The following is a 16,799-nucleotide window of genomic DNA, read 5'->3' as shown; positions in this document are numbered from 1 at the left end:
GTGTTTAAGCAGTATAAAGCCTTTATAAATAGCCGTGACATAAATATCCATTTTTGAAGACATTCACTTTGAAAGAAGCCAAGCCTGTTGAATTAGCTCGAGGAAGTCAAAATAATATCTTACTTTCCCACAGCTTTATGTAGTCTTATTAAAGCTGCAAACTTTTAAGTCATGACTCTGCTAAAAAAACAAAAAAACAAAAACATGCCACTTTTTGGGGTCAAACCGAGCCAACTGGGTCCCATCGGTCTGATCACTGGCAGGTGATGTCAGGTCGATTGAGCCAGGACCAGATCTGGATCATCTCCTGCGGCGTCCTAGGGTGAACCAGCATCAGGCTCTTGTACACGCACGGGTTCGACCGGTACTTCTCCTCTATGTTAAAGGTCCGGAATCCTTTGTGCTTGTCCGGTGCGAGCCCCAGCTTCCGGAGGCACATTCCGGTGTAGACGTCGTCGATGGGGTAGAGTACCACGTGTTGCGAAACGTTATGCAGGCGGGCGGCGAGGTCTCCGGAGTAAAGGTAGCCCCCTCCTCCTGCGTATGGCGGGTACGTTCCGGTGTACATGCTCTCTGGGATGAAGTACTTGACCTTCTTGTCCCGGTGGGGCCCCGCATTGGTGATCACGTCACCCACAAACAGGTCCCTGGCTTTGGGGTCTGATAGGCCCTTGAGAAAGCCCAGGATACGGTAGGTGTTGACAAAGACGTCATCGTCACCCTTGAAGATGTAGCGGGCACCAGGGCAACGGGTCTGGATCCACTCCAAGAAGAGGAGCTCCTTGACCGTCAGGTTAAAGAAGGAGTCTCTAAAGTCCCACTGCACTAAGTCTTTGTGTCGTCGGCTCTCATATTGCAGCATCTCAGACAGATCTGGGTGGTGGTCAACGGCTGTGGCGTTCCCCAGAAGGAAGATGGTGACCACCGTCATGTTGGCGACAATGCCTGCCGAGCCCCAGGATTGGCGGATGGCCTGGCGTCGGTCAAAGTGCGGCGCCAGGGACTTGACGGCGAGGAGCAGAAAAGGGGGGTCATTACAGATGTCCGGCTGGTCCATGAGGACGGGGTAGGACCGGCAGCGCATGTAGAGCAGAAAGTCCTTGAAGCGGTTCGGTAAAGAATTGTAGTCTTTAACCTGAGTTCTGACCCTGAGGTTGGGCTGGCAGGGGTCGGAAGGTAAACTGGTGTCGTTCAGCCAGTCGGGCAAGTCTGCAATGCTGGAGTTCAAGGTGAAGATGGGATTGTGCTGAAGGTCCATGATCTGCTGCTGGCGGTTCCAGTAGGGGGAGCTCGGGGCCAGCTTGGTCCAGAATGAATCGGTGGGAACAGTGGGTTTCCGACGGCCATCTTTGTCTGTGCTGCTGTTACGGGAGATGAGGATGAAGATAAAGAGGTTGACCATCGTCAGTGTCACCATAAGCTTTAGGTTCCAACGCAGCAACGCCATGGCAGTCTTCCACCAGACACCACCTACAGAGACGGGAACAGAACTGTGATCAGTTGGGGAAAACTTGCAACATCAAAGAACTGTTTAGTTTCAAGAAGAAAATGTAAGCAACTTCAATGTATAAAAAGGCATATGATGGGAAAGCAAAATGTACAAACTACACATTTTCTCTTCCTACTCCAACAACTCTCCTGGGGTCTTGAGAAATTAGATGGACCCCATAAGATTTCTACTCATTTACAAACAAGATTTCTACTCTTTTACAAGGTTTTTTTTATGTGGTTTTGGGAACTGACAGACTGATGCTTGCCCAGCCTCCCCTATCATACCATGACAAAAGACTTTAGGAGGGTTAAATACAAGACCGGTAGCTTGGGGGTTTGAAAATCATGTCTTCCGAAACTCAAGAAATTGCTTCTTCAGAATTTAAAGACATATGAAGAATAACTCAATGTGTTCTCTTCCAGGAAACAAGCCAATATATGCCTGAAAATTTTAAAATTTAATATTTAGCATTTTAGAGGCTACAAAGTCAATTGTTACAGCACATTTACAAAAATAAAAAAGTAGACTGGCTGCAGCTGTTGGCCTGTCGCAGTAGTTCTGCTTTGGTTATTCAAAATATCTTCCTGTTTTTTGTTCTTTAAAAAATTAAAGTTTACAAATTTCTTCAAAATGACAAGTAGATATTCTGTACACAAAACATTTGTGAAATTAATTCATCCCTCACTTATACTATAAACAACATGATTTTTGCATCATCATCGCTGATTTTGCCCAGCCCTTTTATCCTCTCTTCTTTTTCCCTTTTTCTGCATTATTCTTTCCTTCCCATCCCATGCAGTTCCTGTATGCAATATAACAAAATTCACCTGGTAAAAATAAATTATTTACTATTAATTGATCCAATGTACGTCTACATTTGCCTACCTCTCAGATAATTTATTTTATATTGTTATTTTATTCATTATTACTTATTTAATTGCTCCACATACTGATGTCATTTGTATCACCATTATTGCTTATACACTCTCGCACACAGTTAATATTCATTCATTAAAACACAACATTTTCTGTTTCTTTTACCCATACACTGTATCTTGTACTGTAATGTACAATAAATCTATAAAAAATAAATAAATAAAAGTTTACAGATTTTTAAGTGAGTGAACTTGCATGATATTTGAAAAAGGTCTCAAAACAACATCATTGTTTACCGGAAATATTGCATTCAGGCAACTTTTTCCATAAGACCTGTTTGAAATGGAAATATCTTTTATTCAGTTAATTATTTTTTGGGTATTAAGACACATCTGGTTCCATGTTCGCTATAAACTGAAAGCAGAATGACAGCTGCACGTTATCACAATGCTTGCCTGGTTGTTCTGCGTCTCTGTTGGCACCTGTGAAGGACTGGCGATGAATCAAGGGTGTACCCTGCCTATCCCTTACTGAACCTATGAGATAGAGAACAGCCCAGCCTACTGGTGAGTTCACACCAAACGCGTTTTGAGCGTCAGGCGCATCTGGTTTACATTCAAAGTCTATGTGGAGGTGCATCAAGGGCCGTTACGGCACGTTTCGAGTGTCTAGCGCAGGGCAATTTGAACCATTTGGAGCACATCAAACTTGTCCGACGCTCCACATAGACTTTGAATGTAAACCAGACGCGCCCAATGCTCAAAACGCGTTTGGTGTGAACGCACCAAAAGTGCACAAGCGTCAACCTTAAAGAGTCAGACGCGTTTTTGACACACATGGCGCGTTTGGTGTGAACGCATCATAATAGAGTTCAGAACAGCTGTTGTGACAGAAACATCCAGTCCCAGGGTCATGTTATCACAGTTTGGTGGAATATAACCGAGTGAGTAAAAGTGCTGTCATGCTTCAGAATCGCCTTATTGCACATCAGCTCCTCAGAATCACTCATTTGTTGATTGTGTAATGCAGAAAGTCATGAAAGACTACATCAGATTTGTTTGGAAGAAAAAGATTTAACCAGGACTTTTTGTTGCTTTTACACTCACAACTAAACTTCATTACAGGAAATGCTCATTTACAGCTAAATCCAGAAGGTCACATATTCCAAATAAAAACATCCTTAGATTTTACCAAACTGCTATTGTTTGTGATCAGAATGACTAAAATAATTTCTATTTGCAAAATGCCACAATAATGAAAATCAAGAAAACAGAATTCCAGGAAACTATTGAGAGAAGCTTGTGGAAGGAAACTCAAAACATCTGACCCAAGTCACACAGTGACCCAAGCACTGTGTGACATTAATATATAAATTTGACATATTCTCTCATTATTGTTGCAATTGGCAAATAAAAATTATTTTGGTAATTTAACTCGGAGGTTCCCAAACTGTGGGGCGCACCGGCGTGCCATTGCAGGGGGGGCGCGGGAAGCTGTCTTGATGAAAAAACAAAAACAAAAAATGAATGCTGTATGGCTGGGTTTTTACCTTAAAATGGCAAATTCTCTGTTATTCCTCTGTCAATTTGATACAGTAGGGGCTTCCACACTTCCCATTATCTGTGTCCTCTGTCACTTTGATCAGCAGTTAAAACGGTTTAATCCGTTGTTAACATGTCGTAACCTGGTTTTCCGAGTCGCCTTTAAACGCAACATGAGCGCTATGACGCTCGCACTAGGTTTACACCTGTGCGGCAGTGAAGGAGATCTGCTGCTGCTGTACAGAGCTACACAGGTGTGTGTTAGAATCATGGCAGCAAAATGCAAAGGACTTTTCACAATTTTTCCCCCCAAACTAACCAACTGAGTTGAGTAAAACTGTTGGATGCAGATAATGTTAGCTAAAAGATGACTAGCTAATATCAATACATCACCTTAAGCTTGTTAACAAGTAGCTTGTAGGCTACTGGTGGTGTTGTCTATGTTCAGCTACAATTCATTTTGCTCCCAAAAAAGTTGATCCTCCCTCCCCTTGTTCGTCTGGAGCCGGGGCTGAGTATAACAGGGAGTCTCTAAGAATCCTCCCCTCACCCCCTTCGCTCACACACATCGTTCAACCAGGCAGCTATTTGTAAGCCATAGGGGAGCCCAGAAATAGTTTGGAAACCACTGGGGGGGCCGAGGAGAAAAAGTTTGGGAACTTAAGTTAAATCAGAACAAACTTTTCTTGATATAGGTTGGACAGTGAGATAAAAAACCCCCCAAAAAACTGTGTTTTTATTTTTTGGATGTAAACTTCTGGTTTCAGCTGTAGCTTATTTTAACATCAACATCTTCTGGCTCTTCTGCTTGGCAATCAAGGCGATCGGAAAGCACTCTAGAGCTACGCTAGCATTAGCTTCTTTCTCAAATAGACTTTAGTGGGGTGGTGTAAACCTGTTTTACTAAACCAAAAGTGAGTTAACACTATCTGTTCATTTAGCCCCTAATGCTTCCTTATCCCCCCGATCATTTGGTTTGCAAAGATGTTTACACACATCTCACCTTGCAGAGAGAAAGAAGTTTTTGAGAACAACTGGTCAGGCATACATGCAAAGACTAGAGGAAACAGTCCAGCGTAAAACAAAAACCAGTCAGTTTTCTTGTAATTTATCTTAAAAATAATCACAGCTCAAGTCATTTTAGGGAGAATTGTGACGATCCAGCAATAAAGTTCCTGCAGGTTTTATTTTGCCTTGTGCTTTGCTGCATTTCCACACAAAGCAATATTAACTCTTTATGGAAGCAAAATACTTAAAATGGCCAAAATGGTTAGAATTTAGACTCTGTCATGCAAACTAAGACAGAAAGAAAGAATGCAAGCTATACACAAATAATAATAAAAAATACACACAAAAAACTGTCATTTAACCATTTCAGATTTTTGGACTACAAACTAGGGCTGTGACGAACAATTTAGTAATAGATTATTCTGATTAATAATTCTGAATTTTTTTTTTTCATTTAACCACTTAAAAAAATATAAAAACATTTTTTTAAATCAAATATTAGAAATACAATCAAATTAAAAGTAACATTTTAAATAGGAAAAAAAAATTATTGTCCAAAATACAATATAGGATTTTATTTAGTAAATTTGAACCAGATGAAAATACTTACAAACATCTTAAACACAAAATACGTCTTGTACAGTTTTGGCTTCATTCTTTGTTTTTTCAACAAATTACATTTTTGAGTCTGTATGCTCCAATTAATTAATCTATTACTAAAATTGTTGATGATTAATCAATTACTAAGTTAGTTGATTAATCAGATTAATCGTGATGAATTGATAATTGAAATACTCTTTTTAGCCCTACTACAGAATTTTTTAAAATGTCGTTATAAACATGACAATGGGAACTTCAACACATTTCAGACTGAAAGAAAAACTGCAAATATTTCAATATGGTCGGAAGAAAAAGCATTAGATTGGAAAACCTTCAGAATATTGAAACTGAAGGAAGTCTACCAATAGCAACCTAATCTTTCAAACTAGCTAATCTAAAACTGGCCTACATTTAATATACAGTAATCTTATATACACAAACTGCTCTCTAGTTTAATAATAATATATATAAAAAATACTAAATAGAGAGTTAGACCAATTAAAATGAACCAGTGGGTTCACCATCTTCTGACCCACTGCCTGAATACTTCCTGCCTGTGTATTATGTTGCACTCTCAGATCCTAGCAACAACTGTGCACTGCTTTCTCTCCATTCTCCTCTCCGTGCCTCATCCAGCCCATCTTTCTGCATGGCACTTTCTCCCCTTGATTTTCACTCAAATATAATATGACTGGAAAAATATGTACAAGGGTTTAATCGGTATCAGATTACCGACGGAGACAAGCACAAACAAGCTCTCTTCTGGTGACTCATTTTCCTGTCTTTTCCTCCTGGATAATTGCGCTTTCCTGTCGAGTGCATCCCACACAGACACAAGGACTTCAGGGAAATGAGTGGGAGAGAAGGCTGCCTTGTTAATAAAAGCAAGGCTGCTGGATTACCAACATGAGAAAGTTGACATCAAAACACCAAGCATGGCTAAGCTAGAAGTTACAAACGCATAAAAAAAAGGTGAAAAATATGAGCTTTTTCTCAAAGTGCAAATATACTTTTAAATTTCACACTTCATTACTCTTGGAGTTTAAAATATATTTTTATTAGGAAATTCTGCAATGAACACAGTACAGATGTTTGTCACTGCTCTCCATGTCCATTTTTATTTGAGTTTATTTCAGAAAAAAATGGTCAAGCGTACAGTAAAAAATTGCTGTATTTTAGGCAAAAATGTTTCTTATTCTGATTTAAAAAGGGAATTTAATTGTTTATTTGAATCTTTTAATATATTTCTAATATTGTGTAAAGGAGGCTTAAGTGGTTAAATGAAAAATCTGGAGAATATGCCAGTTTTTTGTATCCAATTAAATGTCAGAATACTCGATTAATCAATTGCTAAAATAATTGTTAGTTGCATTCCTAATTGGTCCCCATTATTTAAAAGTGCATAGAAAAAACACCACACGTAAACATCTCTGTAGTCAAAGAAATCATCATAAAACAAACAAAATTGTTGTTCCAATGTTTCCTAAAGCAGTAAAGTAAACCCTGTATCGTTAAATATTTCACATCAAATGATCTGATGGATAAAAGATGGAAAATGTATTAGTTATAATAATCACAACAACATTTAATGGTTTAATCAAAAAGTCATAACTGGCACCGTGACTAATACAAACTAAGTATTAGTCATGCTCTAAAACGCTGGAGAGCAGCGTTGTAGAGCAGTAGAATGACTGAATCATCAGCATATTAAATGATTATCAAGACTGTCATCGACCAGAACAACCAGTCTGACAATCATTTAGAGCAGTGGTCCCCAAACTACGGCCCGCAGGCCGGATACGGCCCGCCGCCACATTTGGTCCGGCCCCCTGAACAATACCAGAGAGCATTGAGATTTTTTTTTCATATATTGTATTTTCCGGTTTATATGTGGATTTTTCTTCAACCACCAGGGGGCTCTTTAGCAGTAAGTGTGTCCTGTAAAAACCAGCATCATCAAATCTTCTAAGAATTTATAGTTCTTTAAACAATTACAAATTCTGCAGAAATATTAGTCAATTACATGACTAATAATTAAACATTATTTACAGTTCGACCTTCCTGGGAAGGTTTTCTGCTTTAGCTGCTTGTTAAGATCTAAAAGGAAACTAAACAAGCCAAATAATCAATTGTTACAATAATTTCCATTGATGGTGTAAAAATCAACAACAACAAAAAAATCCCCTCATTGTTTGTCTTTTATGCCACAGGTTAAACAAAAACAGGGGATAATAAAATCACCTGTTTGTGGTCGTTTTATAGACGTGTCACCAACAAATCACTTCATGCTACGATCAGTTTGAATGCAGACAGGAGCTTCAGAGACCAGGCATCGCACCTGTGTGTGTGTGTGTGCAGGGTGTGGGGCACTGGGGAACAATGGCAGGTTGAAGACTTGTTTGTCTTTGAGCATCACTGAGCAAACACCTGAGCTTCCCTTTTATCAGTAAATAATGCCCTCCCGGTATTAATGTTCAGATTTAAATTAACTTTAGGAAACACCTGTTCTGTCAAAGAGATGCATTAACATACACAGCGAGTGATCTTACCAGTGCAGGTGAGTGTGCCTCTTCAACTGGCGTTGTCTTGGCGTTTAGTCTCAGCTGTCTTACCCCATGCTTATCTCCGCCCTCTGGGAACAAGAGCCAATGGGGAAAAAGGGTAGGGAGGTTGGGAAGGACCTGACAATGAGGATTAAACCTAAAAACGCAAACAAAATAAAATTAGTTTTGCAAACTACCTTATTTTGCATTTATTCTATTCATTTATGTTTTAGCAAAGTCTCTGGACAGAATTAAAATACGATACGGTTTATCAGCGTTAATCTTTAGAGCAAAGGTGTTCAAAGTGGAGTCCGAGGGCCTTTTGTGGCCCCTGGCCTGATTTTGTGTGGCTCCCCAAACCACAATTCAAGATTGAATTAAAGTTCACCCTTAATGTATGTTAGTAGAATTTGTTAGCGGGTCTTAGGCCTGTCACAATACATTTTGCTGGACGATAAATTGTCCCAGAAGTTATTGTGATAAATGATGTTTTGAAACTATTTTCAATGATGGTATAATAATGCAAGTACACCCTCTCAAAGATCAATAAACTATTATTTCTCAGGAACATTTAACACTGGAACTGGAAGACATTTTTAAATATCTAAAATAAACAAACAAATCAACCAGTTCAAGAAATTAATTATGAAGTCTGTAAAGAAAATTGTCCTTGACAAAGGGGCTAATTAGGATCAATCCACCAGTCTGAAGATGTGGTGGTAGAGAGAGAGAGACACAAAATCATGAGAATGGAAATTATCGAGCTTGTTTTGATTTGTCATAGATTAATTTATTCATTGCTTACTGTGACAGGCTTAGCAGGCATTGACCATTTTTTGACCATCCCAACCTGGAGGGCACATTAGATAGCCATTGATCATTTCCATTTAACATAATCAGCTCTAGCCAGGATGTTCTCTCTGGGTGGAGACGCTGCTCTATAATCTTCCATCTTAATTGTTGAAAATCAGATTTCTTGTATGCAAAATTAAATCAATATACTGCAGAAGTCTCTCCATATGTGGGTAAACATCCCGACGGCTTGCCAGCACATACAGGCAGCAGGAAGACAAAAACCTATCAAAATCTTACATTACACAGCAGATCCATAATCTGAAACAGACACGACTCGCAATGTTGTACAACGTGTTATTGGAGTGAAAAGATTGATTGTTGCATTTAATAGAAACAGTGTCTCAGGTGCTCTTCTCAAAACGGAGAGCAGACTTCTCAGGTCTAATAAACGTTCCCATTCATTTTCAATTGTTCATAGAGTCGTATTTTTCACTGAAGGGTAGAGCTGTTTCTGAGTTTCACTTCTTTAGTCATGTTAATGCAGATCTGCAGCGATTTTAGTATATTTATGCAAACAATTTGGGATCTTTAGATCAAACTTTTGACATTTTCTCTAAAGCATGCCCACAGTACAAACCCCAAACACCGAGATGCAGCTATGAATACAATGAAGTTCACATAACGCTTATTCACACTAAATTTAGTCTATGCACTTTACGAAAAAGGTCAATTTAATCTAATAATGAATATAGCTGCATATTTAATACATACACTTCAATTTAATCTAGGTTCTCATATTTGTGATGGCAACAAAAAAAAAGGTATTTTAAGTAGGTATGTAATTCGTGATTCATTCTCTCCTTCCATTTTCTATTGATATCCACAAATAAAAAAAAGAAAAATAATTATATCTTTTTTAATCTTATACAAAAAAATCTTTTCAATTTTAGTCTGAAGTCAAAAGTATGAAATGGAAAAATGAACAGCAGGACCGACTTTGATTCAAACATTTCATTGCTCAGGTTTACATGACCGGGTTTTACTTGCTCTCCCAACCCCTCCAGGCTAAGCTTTGTTTACTTTCTGTAGGTTTTTCTTTTTGACACCAGGAACATTGGCAGTAAAGACGGACTAAGCTAGGTTTATAGCTTACTAGTCTGCTGGTCTCAAACGCTATTAATCTGAAATTAGATTCCTCCCCATGCACCTTTGATTTTTTGTAGCTTAACCAAAGTTAAGTTGCAAAACTTAATTTTGCAACAGCCGACCATGTGCCTTAGTTTTCAGGGGAAAAACGCTGCATGTTCTTGGTGTGCAATATTTCATGTCAACAGCAGGTAGTACATATGTTTGCCTTCACTAGAGAATGTTATTTGAGATCCTAGTTTGCCATGCGTTTTGGTTATTGTGGGTCCCCATCAGCATCACAGCAAAAAAAGCATCTTTAAGAAACCGAGGTGAAGGAAACAAACAGAAAAACTAAAGCAAACAAGCTCATACTGCCCTCAGTTGTATGAGGGTTGCAGATAAGGCAGCACTAGTTCTGAGGCCTGAACACTTTGCTGGAACAAGTTCAGCTTTTGCAGAGTGAAGATAAAGCATGCCTAACCAGCCACAGGAACCAAACAGTCATGCAACTTCAACTTAGGCCCGTCACGATAACAAATTTTGCTGAGCGATTGACTAAAAAATTATTGCAATAAACGCTAATATTTTTTCAAGACCTTTTGACATTGATTTAATGGAAATAACGTAAAAATTCATGCTATTTCCTGCCATAGATAGATACACTTTATTTTCAAAAGAACACATAACACTGGAACTGATAAACTAAATAAACAAAAACAAAAATAAAATGGATGCTYAGTCTCCATTAACAAAAAACGTACTTAAAAAAAACTAAACAACATAAAGCCAAAGTGGAAATAAATACTGCATTCAACCAAAAGAGTGCAGATTATGAAGTCTGTATACTATATTGCCCTTCAGTAATCACTAGATTTAAATAGAGAAGATGGGCACATCCGACTACATAATGCAGTAGTTCACACTACAATTTTTTTTTGCCTCCATTTTCCCCTTGTCAATCTTAGGACGTTGGCCGATCTAAGATTGTCGCTGGTGATTTTGTTCCGATCTAAATCAGGGGTTGTCCCCGGCTGGAAGCTTAACGCCGAATGGACTAATGTGACAGGTAGCCAATCAGAAAGCGTGGATTCTCCTCCGTGCTTTTTGAGGGGAAATTACGGAGAGGAATCCCAAACAGCTGACACGGTGCAACCCTAAGTCCAGCAGACATTGGAGATATGTGGAAACATTAATATTTATTCAACATTTTGTGCAAAGTATATAGAAATGACAAGGGGAGGAGTTGGAGCCAAATTGCTACCTCACTTGATAAATCCGGTGACTTTTCAGCTGTTCTTCGTTAACGTGACATAAATAGGTTATAATGATTTTCATTCAGTCATGACTTTATGCTGACTCTAGCCACATACATCACAGGTAGATTCTAGTAAAGCATTGACTAATGCCTGATTTTAAAATTATTTAACTGGACTTGTAGTCATTATTTTGTGCCCATGTGGCTGGACACCACACGGCACGATCGAACCCGATCGAACCGTTATACATAGGATTTCTGTCAGCTAATGTGTGGTTTCTCAGGTTTTGGAAATGGGCCGACAAGTCGTGTAGTGTGCGCTGGACATTACACTAAGGAAATGAGGAAGGGAGGGTCAGTGGAGAGCACTGGAGTTGAGCCTTTTTTCAATCAGTGTCATCAACAGAAAGAAAAAACGGCAGGAAGAAACGATAAAGCCGATAATTAATATGAGGTCGATAGGTTTAATTTATCGTGCGATTAATTGATTTATTGTTTATCGTGACAGGCCTACTTCAACTGCACTAAAATTTTTGAGAAATTATTGACCATGAGGGCAAAGAGTTCAAATTGTTAAAACTTTTTGGTTTAATATTCAACTCTGCCTCTGCAGATCTTCTCCATATCCAACAAGCTCCAACTGGGGTAATAGGCATCAAGCTCCGGTTTGTAGTTAACTTTGTGTTTCTCCCATGTGTTGTGAGACATTGTTTCTAGGTACCTGACAGCAGAGATTAGTAGCTGGATCTCTATTCAAATTTTTTTTGCAAATTTCTTTCAAGCTATTAGCAAATAAGCAAAATCAAGGGGAAGTGTGCAATACAAGCAACAAATAGTTGTTTTCATTTGACAACAAGACTGCAAAAATGGAAAGTAAGTTGACTTTAAACATTGAAAACCATGCAGTTTTTTGGCCACTCACCCATTACTGATCTTTAAAAAGTTTGACCTGCACTAACTTTAGCCCATACCAATTTTTTGTCTGAAATGTCGCTAAATCTAGCATGAAAGTCGCTAAGTTGACTATTGTTTACTGACAATGTGCAGACATCACCTGGCCTGTCAGTCAAACATCTCTCACAGGAGAGCAGAAAAGTACAGTGGTTGATTTTTAGACTTTTGCTGAGGTAAATAAGATTGGAGGATAAAAATTGGCTTCACATGCAAGGATCAGCCGATCACCAATCACCCAAAATTAGGGAAATCAGCTCCAATAATAATATCTAGTAGCAGTTATTTGATAATGGCCACCATTTATTTTTGTAATTTTTGTTTACTAGCAATTATCATAAGATGCTTCCCAACATTGTGCATACAGCAAAGTTGCGTAGAGAAAAGCAAATGGCCCAAGGACAGACACCTGACGTTAAAGTTAAAACATGCAAAAGTAAGCAAAGTGTCTTCATTTACATACAACCAAGCAGAAAACAAAGAGCTTTTGATTATTGCGTCAGTATCCTGAGCTTTAAATATAGGCAGATTTTCTCTCTCTCCCTCTCCGTTTTTTTTTTTATAAATCACTCATCTAAAGAGCATCTATTTTTATTTTACTGATTTACTTCAAATGGTCTACTTCTAAAATTACACATTGAACTTTAGACTGACATCCTCCATTGCCATGAGGAAAAAAAACCAAAACAACATTGCCACCAAATTGTGAAAAAAAATTCAAAATCTGAAGCACTGCTGACAACTTTGCATATCCGAAAGATGTCTAAAAATTAAATGCAAAAAGAAACTATAATTGGTCGCATAAAAAAAAAAAAAAAAAAAAAACTGAGTGGTTACATTATTTAAATCAAAATATTAGATGATCCAAGTCAAAATTAGAAAGAACAAAAGCCTAGAGAATGTGCTTGAGAACAATTTTAATTTATTTAAACTACCAGTCCTGCCTTCCCTTATACAAACGCATGAGATTGTGATTAATAAAGAGGTATTTTGAGCATTAGTTGGGAGCAGGAGTGGTCAGAGGAGGATAGAGTTTTAGTTTTAGTGAATAATAGTGACATGGTGCAAAGTCAAGAGCTCCATAAATAGCCTGAAGGCTGCAAGTGAAGAGGGGATAACTGTGATAGAGTCTGGCCAACAAACATCTACAGTAAAACAACAGTATTCACAAAGAACTAAATGTCTGCTTTAGCTTTCATCAGACAAGTGGGATTAATTACCATGTTTATTCACTTTGTCTTTATTGGACAGGAAGCCACAAAACACAGGAACAGCTGTTTAGGTTAGAAACTATTTGACTTCATCCTCTACATTTAATCATCTTCTTTATATTTGTTTCAAAGTAACCGGATGTTCTAATTAGGTGAGGGAGGAATAAATTAAAGCGACCTATTTCATCACAAAATAGTGATGAAAGAAACATGCAGTCACCAATGACGGCACTTCAATGCACATCACCCTGAAATAGAAAGGAATTTCTCATTATCAACAAATACTTGTGACTCTGACTCGCCACTCTAAAGGTCACATCTCCCTTTGCTATGACTCATTTATTTGCCCTCAACACAATTTAACCCTAAAACAGACAGTGGTAAACCATGTCGACACAAGTCATCGTTTTACGAATAAACCCGAGTTAACTCGAGCAAAATTAGTCAAAATCAATTAACCGAGGTTTAAATAGACAAAAACAAACCAAAAAAGAAAAGCAGAAACACATAACAGAGGTGTGAGCTTGATTTTTCCAAAATTGGAAACTGATTGAATATTTCTGATCAAACTAGTTCTATTGAAAGAAACTTTGGTAACACTTTATTTGAAGGGGTGTGCATAAGACTGACATTACACTGCAATAAACATGACTTAACACCTGTCAAGAACATAAAGAAATCTCTATGAATGTCTATGACTGTTGTCATAAAGTATCATTCGGTAAATAATGACACCTTTAATGCAAAGTGGCTCTAAAACTTGCATTAAAAGTCCATTAAAAATGCCAACTGTGCATGATTTTGTAAATTATAATAATTTAATGCAAAGTTGGCATTTTTAATGGACTTTTAGAGCCACTTTGCATTATAAAAGTGTCATTATTTACCAAATGATACTTCATGACAGCAGTCATAAACATTCATAAAGACTTCTTTATGTTCATGACAGTGTCATGTCAGTCTTATGCACACCCCTTCAAATAAAGTGTTACCGAAACTTTTAATAGCTGAAACCTAATGTTGTGATGTTGTGGTGTCACCCTTAACAACAATGACTGACCTCAAGAGTTTGTGATAACTTAAGCCTTAACTCCAAGTCATGTTGGAGGATTTCTGAGTTTGAATGGCACGTTTATGGTCATACTTTGTGCAGTATCCAAGTTGGATTCAAGTCCAGACTTTGGCTTAGCCACTCCAAAACTGTGTTTTAGTTATTCAGATGTGTCCTTACTGCTGTGCTTTAGAGTATTTTTCCTTCTGCTTATTGAAAGTGTGATTGTGTAAACTATTATGTACTGATGGTTGAACTTTCTCCTGCAGGATTTTTTGATAGACCACAAATTCTGTATTTTCATGATATGATATTAAACCCCCCCCCCCGTTTTTTGCAGTTACTCTGGTTATGGTTATGTTTTTTACAATAGTCATCATGTTTGATTATCTGAAACATTACAGAGTAGGGCTGTTGTAAACTAATATATTAGTAACCAAGTATTCTATAGATTAATCAAGTAAACGGATAAAAAATATTGATAAGATAAAATATTGGTAAATCTAGCATAACACCAGTGTTACTATCGGATATCAGCATCAGTTCAACTTTTCACATTTGAGCATTCCTAATAACTTTTCTGTAGCTTAGAAAATTAACTTGTAACAATAGCTCACTTTCTAAGTTACCCTGAAGAAATGTTTTACAAAAATCTGAAATTATATTCAATTTAATAATGAAGAGGCAGGCTCACAAATACGCTCACAAAAATGTCTATAATCCAGCTTTTAGTTTATGTACTATCTTCAGTCAATTTAATCGATGAACTCTCACCTTGCCCAAACATTTTTAACTTTAGTGTCCATGTTAGCGACAGTATTTGAATCATTACAGCCCAATTTCAGAGTGACAAAGAACGCTAAAACAGAAAACTGTAAGGGGGCAAACACTTCAACATCACTGTAGTTATTGCAAACATACGACCACATTACCAAAAAAGGAAAAGACAGCTTCTATTTTGCAGCCCGACTGTTTTAGAACGATAAGAATGAAAAGTACAGAACAAATCAAACTTCTGTGTAAAACCAGAAACCAAAACATGGAGTCAAACGATGCTTTCAGCCAAGCAGAACAGCAGAATGGTAACAGCTGCTTGGGTGCTTTTTAGGCTAAAGGTGTATCGAGTTGTAAAACACTGTTGTAACAAGCATCATGACGGTCACTTCCAGTAAATATTTGACGTTTCTTAGCTATAGCTTGCTGTCTATTTACTTTAGAATCAATGTCTCTGTTGGGCCTTGCAAGATTATTGCCATTGTGAGCTATTATTGGCTGAACTGGCCATGCACATCCTCAGGAACTGAGAACAGGAAGCCTGAAGCAGACTGAGGAAGAGCCTAGACATAGCTACAATTATGCAACAACCATTTATTGGTCAGGTTCTATATACTGTATTTTACTGCTCTTTCATCAACATATGCAAACCATATATCCACATGAGTTCCTCATACTTTATCTCCAGTACAGAGGACAGAGTTACGTAAACTTTAAAAAATTTATTTGCAACCATTCTGGGTGGTGTCAACATTGAATTACAGGAACATCCCTACAGAGTTATTATACATTCAGTTCCCCAAAAAGAACAATACAACAGTCAAATCCTGCACGTTTAGCCACAAAGACACATGCCCATTCAGGATGATGCAGTGCATCATGTGAACAAGTCACGCTTTTTAAAATATGAGCAAAAAGATATTTGTTTCTTGATCATACACCAACATCGTTACTGCATGCCAAGATACATTTACCTTGGTTTCACGTTAATGGGGTGATGATATCAGTTTTCAAAGCACATTATGTCACAATCAAGTAAATGTTATCTTCAGTTGTATAAATGAAGCATGAATTTGACTTGGCAACTTGATGCTGTTAAAGTGAATTTGCAGTGATCGGGACTGAAATCTGCATCACAAGTTAGCATCTGCATTTTTGTTGACTGTAAAATTGCAGAAATTTGAATTATGAAAGTAGATTTGCTTAAAGGAAACATGCCAATTTTGAAAAATAAAATTAAATAAATAAATAAATGGAAGTCTTTTGATAATATTTTTTGCCCTAGCATGACTGTATCAAAATTAGCATAGATCTCAAAACTGCTGTGGAAACACTTTAATGTCCATCACATGAGTAACGTGATCAACAACCAGAAGTCCCTACTGGCAGACGCAACAAAAAGACAGGAAGTGCTAAGACGATGATGAAGGCGCAGCATGTTTTTTTAAGATGTCACATGAACAAACTTATTCCCTTGTGATTGTTGACATTAGGGGAATATCGACAAGGTTTTGCACACATTTGTAATGGAAATGCAGCTACAGATAAACTGTCAGAGTATATATATATATATA

The 16,799-nt window shown here is 37.7% G+C and overlaps 1 protein-coding gene across 2 annotated transcripts in view; it reads right to left on the bottom strand.

Annotated features, from left to right (window-relative positions):
• The window catches only part of b3gnt2b (UDP-GlcNAc:betaGal beta-1,3-N-acetylglucosaminyltransferase 2b), a 19,706-nt gene continuing 2,907 nt past the window's right edge, over positions 1–16,799 (bottom strand). Inside the window, exons 2-4 of one of the 2 annotated variants that reach the window (XM_008428904.2) lie at positions 8,067–8,217; positions 2,824–2,904; positions 1–1,470 (exon numbers count right to left, since the gene is read on the bottom strand). In XM_008428904.2, coding sequence (XP_008427126.1) covers positions 254–1,447 — 1,194 coding nt within the window. In that variant the 5' untranslated portion in view covers positions 1,448–1,470; positions 2,824–2,904; positions 8,067–8,217 and the 3' untranslated portion in view covers positions 1–253. The remainder of the gene's footprint in view (positions 1,471–2,823; positions 2,905–8,066; positions 8,218–16,799) is intronic. The other variant, XM_008428902.2, reaches the window with a different exon arrangement.

This window comes from Poecilia reticulata, linkage group LG15, assembly GCF_000633615.1.
Source record: "Poecilia reticulata strain Guanapo linkage group LG15, Guppy_female_1.0+MT, whole genome shotgun sequence".
NCBI classification, from domain to species: domain Eukaryota; kingdom Metazoa; phylum Chordata; class Actinopteri; order Cyprinodontiformes; family Poeciliidae; genus Poecilia; species Poecilia reticulata.
The sequence above is the reverse complement of the archived record's forward strand: the minus strand, read 5'-3'. Positions and strand labels throughout refer to the sequence as shown.